Here is an 8,233-nt window from a genome sequence, read left to right as displayed (position 1 = left end):
GTGAGGACCAGGCAAGGCGATCCCCAGAAGCTCCTGGCAACCCCGGGGGCTGGCTTCCTAACAGCTACTGCTGGGAGAACTCTTGAGCCGCGTTTATACCTCTCACATGCACAAAGGCGGAAGACAAGCCACCCTTATTTAACATACACAGTTTGGCACAGGAAAACCTTTCAAAATCCTACATGGAAATAACAATATAATAATAAGAAGAAATGTTTGACATGAGGAAGATGAGAACCTATTCTAGGCCCCCTCAAATGGCATTCTGGGTACAGTGGGTGAGGGCTGGGGGCAAGGCCAAACCCCACCCCCACCCCCGCCAGCCACCACAAGATTTCAGTGAGGAAGGCCAGGCCCTGTGTCCATCAGCCCTGGTGAGAAGGCTCCTGAGGTCCAACAGGATATGGGCACCTGTGGCCTCAAGAAGCCAGCCCGGGGTGGGGGACGGGGGTCACCTGACGACACTGGCATCCTGTGCTCACCCTGGGGGTCCTTCACCTATTTCTCTTCTGTCATCCCCAAGCTCTGTGGCCCACCATCCATTTGGCCTCTCAGCTGAGGAGCTGAAGGGAAGGTGGGCCGAAGCCCACTCTAAGAGGAGCAGAGAACCGTGAGGCCAGCAGGGGGCCCTCAAGAAATACCGTCAAGTGCAGGACTCTCAAGGGAAGGGGACCACCACCCACTCACCTGGGAGGAGCTCGCCGCCCCAGCCAGGCCTGTGGAATGGGCGTCAACTTTATTAGGGAAACACCAGGTCTCTTTGCAGGTCGAGCAGGACCCACTGGTTAATAAGACACGATAAATCGCTTCGAATGCACAAGGGTGGCCACGGGAGGCTGCTCCACCTTGTGCAGATGTCACCTTCATCTGGCCTGCAGTCTCTTCAGGAAGGGTCCCTCAGGTGGCGCTTACTTGGGTGCACAGCTCAGGGTGGATGTCCACAGCGGTCCAGCTGTGGGCCCGGCCTACACCATGTCTTCAGGTGTCTCTACGGCAGGAGCAAACACGAGGTTCCCTCTCTGCCTGCTGGATCAGCTGCGATGACTGGGCCAGCCTTCCTTCTTTCTGTCCACCTTGCCAGGAATCCCAGTGACACAGGCTCCAGCCGGAGGGCAGGGATCCACCGGACGACTCTCCACTCCTTGGAGAGTCTGATGGGGCTCTGATGCCAGCAGAGCCATCAAAGCTGCTGCTACCTCTTGCTGGAGGTTGCTTCTTCTGGTCTCACCCACCCAGCTATGGCTGTAGAGGGACAGGTGGGAGGGAAGAAAGGGGTCAGGGGGAAGGAGGGAGAGGAGGAGAGGAAGAGAGAGGGAGAAAGATGAAAATGTGCAACCATCTTGGAGCTTCCTCGCGTCTGCACAGCTCCCGGGTGAAAAGGGTTTTCTCACCTTATCCGATTCCCAGCCCCTTGGGGACAGCCTAGAATCCGGTAGCCAAAATGCAAACTGAGACTCAAGGAGATAGAGAAAAATGCCTGAATAGCCAATGAGAAATGGCTGAGCCAAGCCAGGGCTAGGTCTGCCTCTGCATCAGTTCTTCCCAGAATAATGCTTTGCTTCTACATGTACCAAAGGACTGAAAATCAGAAAGACAAATACCTCACTTACCTCCCTCCCTGACAATACGTAACCCACACAGGTGTCTGCCGTCTGTGCGGCACTGTCCCTGGCTTGGGATGCCATTTCCCCTCCCCGCCTGCTGCTGTGCCCAGAACTGCCCTACAGGACCAGCTCCAGCTCCCCGCCTAGAGCCTGCCCAGATCGAGCTTCGGCCCTTCAGAGAGGGCTGTCTTTGTGCCATGAACTGCACACACCACTGTCTCTCAGCTCTTGTGAGGGCCCTAAGAGTTCTGTTCCTGTGCCTGGCTCCTCTCAAGCACTGCAGCTCCCTGAGGGCCGAGAGGAGTCTTCCTCTATGATCCAGAGCACGAGCCTAGGGCTGGCCCAGGGTGGATGCTCAGTTAACTTCCTGTGAATGAATGGCAAGGCCAACTTCCTGCAGGACCTGAAGTGGCGGGAGCCTTCCTCTGGCCAGCAGGGCCTCAGACACCCAGCACCTGCCAGCAGGACGCGCTCCACTCTAGGGGAGACCCTAGGACAGAAGCCCTCTGAGCAGGGCGCCCACTTGCTCAAAGGCAGGAGACTCCCTCACCCTGGTCCCACCACCAACAGGCCACATCTGTAGAGAGTTGCTGGGGAGAGGAGAGGTGGTTCCCAGGGACCCCGACCTGGCTGAGGCCCTGAGTGCCCAGGGCTGCCCAGGACCTCCCCAGTGCTGCCCAAGGGTACCTGGAGAAGCGTGGAGAAGGCCATGAGCTAGTGACCTGTTGGAGGCCCAGTGTGCTGCAGGCAGAGCAGCTGCACTTGAACCTGGTGCTGCCCAACCTGCTGGGCCACACGCACGCCCCCTTCATCTCTCTTCACAAAGAACCCACTAGCATCCCGCCACACTGGTGCCCCAAGGAGCACACTTTGGGAAACACTGGTGAAGGTCCCAGGAGGGGAACAGCCTCCTGGAGGCGGCTAGACCGCTGTGAGGGAGGGGGGCCCAGGCAGGGGGACAGGGGTCTCTCCCCACCAGGACACAAACCGTCTGGGAAGAAAACCTTGAGTCTAGTGGCGCTACGAGACATGAGCCACCCGGAGCCTCAACTTCCATGTGCTGGAGGGGGGGTGGCCAGCCCTGCTGTCCAGGGTCAGCAGATCAGGGCGAGGTGTGCCTCTGAGAAGGTGACCCAGCTGCACTCCTGTGCTTCACAGGTGCTCCACCAAGCTACCTGAGTGACTCTGCATCAGTACATGGGTGACAGAAAAGAAGTCCCACAGCAAGAGCAGCTGCGAGGCCTCAAGGCACGTCACTGCAGGCAAACAGCCCCGGACCTGCGGTGACCCTGAAGACGCCAGCCAGAGTCACCAGTGTCTAGTCTGGGGGTCTACAGGAGTGAAGGGGAGGCCCGCCAGGTCCTCCTTCTACAGCAGGTGACAAGAGCAGCTTCCTTCCTCCTGAATCTGCATCCCCCTGTTCAGAATGGGGTTGAACAAGGCCACCTCTGGGGTGGCAGTGAGGACAAATGACAATGCAGAGAAGCTTGGGCACACGGCAGGTGCTCAGTAAGCATGTCCCCCTTACAGGACCCTCCATACAGCTGTCTGAGTGGCTGAAACAAGATGTTTTGTCTTCGTTCCCATGGAAAGGGGGCTTCTGAGGCGGGGGCTGAGGACACTCAGCAGATGGTCAGGCAGAGGGGAGAATCACGAGGCTCTGGGCAGTGTGGTGACAAATGCCTCCAAAAGACAGCATGGGGGGTTGGGCTGTGATGGCCAGAGGAGGGACAGGTGACAGATGGCCTGGCACAGCTCATGGTAAGCATCAGAACTCTGTGAACCAAGTACTTTATGCACCAGGGTCTGAGCTCTGGCCCAGAGGCCAAATGACCTGTCCCTGCCACACTAGGCCAGGACATAGCTGGGTGTGACCGTGACCCTGAGCCCCAGCACAAGCTCTTTCCTCTCTACCTGCTTCCCGGGAAGCCGGGGCCCAGCGTTGAGACGCCTCCTGCCTGTCAACATCCGCCAGGGTGGAAGGCCCTGGCTGGTCTCTGCATACATGGCACCCGGCATATAATCTAGTGACTGGATTTTTGTAGTCAAAATATGACATGGTAGAAAAACACGTGAGCCAATCCACTTTTGGGAAACAGCATTAACAGGGTGCAGAAGAAATTTCAGATTCTTCACACCTTTGCCTAGAAAATTGGAGTCCTAAAGCCCCTCCACAACATGACACCTCCATCTCCTGCCTGGATGTGCAGGTGGACTGCCCTGTGTGACGCAGGCAGGTGCATCTCGAGCCTGGTCCTGGCCAAGGCCAGACAAGGAGGAATGGGCACCGAGCCTCCTCCCCACCCAGGAGCGCTGCCTCTGTGCTGGAGAATCTGCGCTGGACATGGACCCCTGAATGCCCGTGGCGTGCTATCGCCACGGAGAGCAGGGACACTCCGTGCACAGGGACCCCAGCAGCAGCAGGAGTGGCTCTGTGGGTGTGAGGGTGTCGAGAAAGGCAACCCTTAGGAAGGACGAGGCGGAGGCTCTAATACTCACTTCCCAGAGCCCAGTGCTGCCAGGAAGCCATTGGAGCTATGTGCCCCAGCCTCTTCTGCATGCCAGTGGGACCATGTGCTGACCAGGGCCAGGGGAATGAGCAGGAACGACCAAGGCAGGGGCACACAGGCTATGCCATCTGCCCGTCACCACCATCCCAGTCCCTCTGTGGCAGCCAGAAGCCGGGCCTCTGCTCCCAGGGATGGCAGGACACCAATGAAAGGAGCTGGGTCTCTGAGCCACCAAGTGAAGCCACGCGCCTACCAGAAGCACACAACTGGACAGTCCCGTCCTCACGGACAGTAGATGTGTATGGGAAGCTCTCACAGCAAGGGGCATCCCGACCAGTGAGCAGGGGCTGGGGAGGGACGTCCCACAGAGGGAGAGACAGGACAGGGCTCAGTGGAGACAGGGCAGCTGCTGGAAGCGGGGCCCTGGCCGCGTGCAGGGGTCCCGGGGCACAGAGGGCTCATGCCACGGCCAGGGCAAGGAGCGACAAGGAGCGTCACGTACAGGGGCTGCTGCCGGGTGCCCTGGTGTTGCTGGCGCTGCTCTCAAAGGAGGAGTGGAAGTTGTGAATGGTCTCCTGCAAGATCTGCCTCTCGCGTCCCTGTGGAGGGGATGGAAACAGACACGTGAACTCTTAACCAAGGATTCAGTTGACACAGTGTTGTTAATGCTCCGCTCATACCTGAAAAGCCCCCGGGCATCTTGGGGGAAATAAATTACCTAATTAAGAGAGTCCCACGCTGAGTAAAAAACAGGCCAAGCCAGGCTCTCCCCGGCACCACTTCCCTGCTGCCGGGGCTGGAGAGGACCCAGGGTGCAGGGGTCCCAAAGCCCCCGACAAGGCGGGGCAGGGCCAGCTTTTCTGGGGGGTTATCTCCCTGCCTGTCTCTGTGTCTTTCCAGAGAGTTCGACGGCAGCCCTACCACAGTCTCCTACCCCAAGGAAACAGATGTGGATGCTTCTAGTTAACTCCACTGAACCCCAGGACAAGAGGCAGCAGGAGCCAGAGGTGGAGAAGGTTCACATCCCACCTCTCCCATTACTACCCGGTGACCCTGAGCAGGACACCCCATCCCTCTGGACCTTGGTTTCCCCATTTATAAAACGGGACCATATCAGGGAGCCAGATGGGTGCTGTGGACGTGGGACCTGTGTGGGCTGAGGAGGCAGGCAGGTCCTGCCCTTGGAGGGCAGCAGGGTGGAGTCAGCATAGATTTCTAAGTCAACAAATAAATATGGTCGCAACACAGAGCAAATTAAAAATGTATGATCTCAGCTGAGAGTAAAAAGGCAAAAAAAAAAAAAAAAAAAAATTTAAAAGTCCACAGAATGAGCCCAGACTTTAAACTTGGAATGGAACCATCACTTGACCCAGTTACTCTACCCCTCAGCATATACCCAAAGGACTTCAAATCGGCATACTACAGTGACGCAGCCACACCAATGTTTACAGCAGCTCAATTTACGAGAGCTAAGCTATGGGACCAACCTAGGAACCTTTCAACAGATAAATGGATAAATAGAATGGGGTACAAATACACAATGGAGTATTTGTGAAATTATGCCATTTGCAAGTAAATGGATGGAACTGGAAACTATCATGCTAAGTGAAATAAGCCAATCCCCAAAACCAAAAGCTGAATGTTTTCTCTGACATGCGGATGCTGACTCACAGTAGGTGGGGTGTGAAAGATGGGAATGGGAAAGGCAGCAGAATGAACTGGACATAACTTTCCTATGCTTATATACGAATACATAACCAGTGTAAATCCACATCATGTGCAACCACAGAAATGGGAAGTTATACTCCATGTATGTATGATGTGTCAAAGCACACTCTACTGTCACGTACAACTAAAAAGAATAAACAAAAAAGACAAAATGTGTAATAAGAATTATAATGCATTCCACTGTCGTATATTTTTTAAAAAATCAATTTTTAAAAAAGACAAAATTACAAAACTCAAAAAAAAAACTTTTTTTTTTTTTTTTATTTCATTCTGTTTTTTGGTGGAGGGTACCATGGATTGAACTCAGGGGTACTCAATCACTGAGCCACATCCCCAGCCCTATTTTGTATTTTATTTAGAGACAGAGTGTCACTGAGTTGCTTAGCACTTCGCCATTGCTGAGGCTGGCTTTGAACTTGCCATCCTCCTTCCTCAGCCTCCCGAGCTGCTGGGATTACAGGCGTGTGCCACTGCATCTGGCATTTTTTTTTTATACCCTCCCCACAGCCTAGAGGGGCCCTTCTCCAGACCCCTGTGCAGGGACCTGTTGTGCTGGCCAGGCCTCCCACGCCCCTGGGAGGGCAGCCAGCTTCTGCCCATGTGCCCTGATCCTTGCAGATCACCTTCAATAAGCTGGTCAAAGGCTGCCAGGATTCCAGCCACAGAAATCTGCAGGTTGCAGGGCGCTGTGGGCAGGCCTGGAATCCCCACCCCACCAGTGACGCACAGTGGCATCCCAGGCCCGCCCCTGTTCCACTGAACATCTGCAAAATTGGGTGAGCGCAACCTCCAGGGTGACTATGAAGTGCCACCTGAGATGATGAACAGGGCTGGGAAGCAGGGACAGCAAGAGCTTCATTATTCACCACCTCAGCCATAACTGCAGAGAAATGAGGCCAGGGTGAGACAGGGTTCCCTGCCCACTGCCTCCAGACCCCAGGAGGGAGCTGTAGATAATAAAGACCATGATCACTCCCACGTCCAAGGCCAACCCAAGACAATCATGATAACTGCCCTTTAAAAAATCCCTGAGTTTCAAAGGCCCTGCCTGAAAATTCTCAAAAGGAAGAAAAACTAACCCCCCTCCCAAACGAAGGCCATTAAATATAGAAAAAAGGATTCAGTCAACCTAGTACTTAAAGAAATGCAAATGAAAACGAGGTACATTGTTTAGTCTGTCAAATTTATAATGACTGAAAACAAACTGCCTGCCGGTTCTCAATGCTGGCGGGACTGCAGGAGACCCCACCCCGGCCAGGGGCACTCCTGGCGCTTTCTGGAAAGAAGTTCAGGGAGAAGTGCACACGCTGAGGCTCCCAGGCTCAGGGATCTGTTCTACCGCTACTCCAGGGAGATCTTTAGAAAGTCTATGCCCAGAGCTGTCCCCTGCAGCACTGTTTCTACAAAGTTTGGGTATTTACATACCCAATAAGGAAGGATTTTTGAAAACAAAATCAATTTGAGTGCATCCAGGCAAATATATTAAAAAGAGATCAGTGACACGGGTAGCTGCGAAGATTTCTTGTTAAAGAAAGAAGGGTGTAAAATTGAAGATCCCAATTTATCTCAGCCACATTAAAATAAAAAAAGAATCTGGCACAAAACCCTGCAGAGGGATCTGAAGCTCAGGGCTCCCCTGGCACCCTCTGGCCCACTTGCTCTCTGTGCTCCAACTGCTCTTTGAGTTCCTCGAAGGTGCCACACCCTCCCACCACAGGGCCTTTGCACAGGTGCTCCTCAGCCTGGTCTGCTCTGCCCTTGGGCCCCTTACCGGCTCTAGCTCCTCTTTCAGGTCTCAGCCTCTGCTCTCTCCTCAGAATGTCTCCCCAGCCTCCGCCTTCCCAGTTCCCACAGAGTCGAGAGCTCCCACAGCAATGAACGCTCTCCTTTGTGTGCCTGGGTAGCTACGGCAGGGCTGTGTGCACACATGGGCAGACACAAACTGTTTCCAATCCTGGTCTGTGTGACCCTGGGCAAGTTCCTCCATCTCTCTGTGCTTTGATTTCCAAAGCTGCTTTGGAACCAGCCTCAGCAGCTTCCGTGGCCTCACGTGAGCAAATGTGCCCTGGGCCCCGGGCATGGTACCACGCTGGTCCTGCAGTTCTGCTTTCAGCAGACCCGGGCCAGGCAGGGCTCTTTCCCCGAATAAATCCATGCTCCAAAACTTCAGTGCCTGGCTGAGCGCCCCCTGTGAGCCACCTGGGGGTCAGGTGGCTGCTGATGCACTTCCTGACAGCAGAGAGCTGCCCACCTGCAGCAACCTCTGCACTGGCCTCACCCTCCTGTGGCCTCCCCATCCAGGAGTGGAGCAGAAACCGAGGGGTCTGAAGTCAGCTCACTGCCCATCTCTGACTCTTGGCCTCCCTACCTGTAAAGTGAGCTGTCCGGGCC

General features: G+C 55.0%; 1 protein-coding gene across 1 annotated transcript in view; it reads right to left on the bottom strand.

Moving 5' to 3' along the window:
• Positions 1-656: 656 nt before the first annotated feature.
• Positions 657-8,233, bottom strand: part of Anks6 (ankyrin repeat and sterile alpha motif domain containing 6) — a 47,377-nt gene continuing 39,800 nt past the window's right edge. Inside the window, exons 15-16 of the mRNA XM_076843251.2 lie at positions 4,617-4,713; positions 657-1,242 (exon numbers count right to left, since the gene is read on the bottom strand). Coding sequence (XP_076699366.2) covers positions 1,193-1,242; positions 4,617-4,713 — 147 coding nt within the window. The 3' untranslated portion in view covers positions 657-1,192. The remainder of the gene's footprint in view (positions 1,243-4,616; positions 4,714-8,233) is intronic.

This window comes from Callospermophilus lateralis, chromosome 2 (genome assembly GCF_048772815.1).
Source record: "Callospermophilus lateralis isolate mCalLat2 chromosome 2, mCalLat2.hap1, whole genome shotgun sequence".
NCBI classification, from domain to species: domain Eukaryota; kingdom Metazoa; phylum Chordata; class Mammalia; order Rodentia; family Sciuridae; genus Callospermophilus; species Callospermophilus lateralis.
Note: the sequence above shows the minus strand (reverse complement) of the source record. Positions and strands in the feature narration are given on the sequence as shown.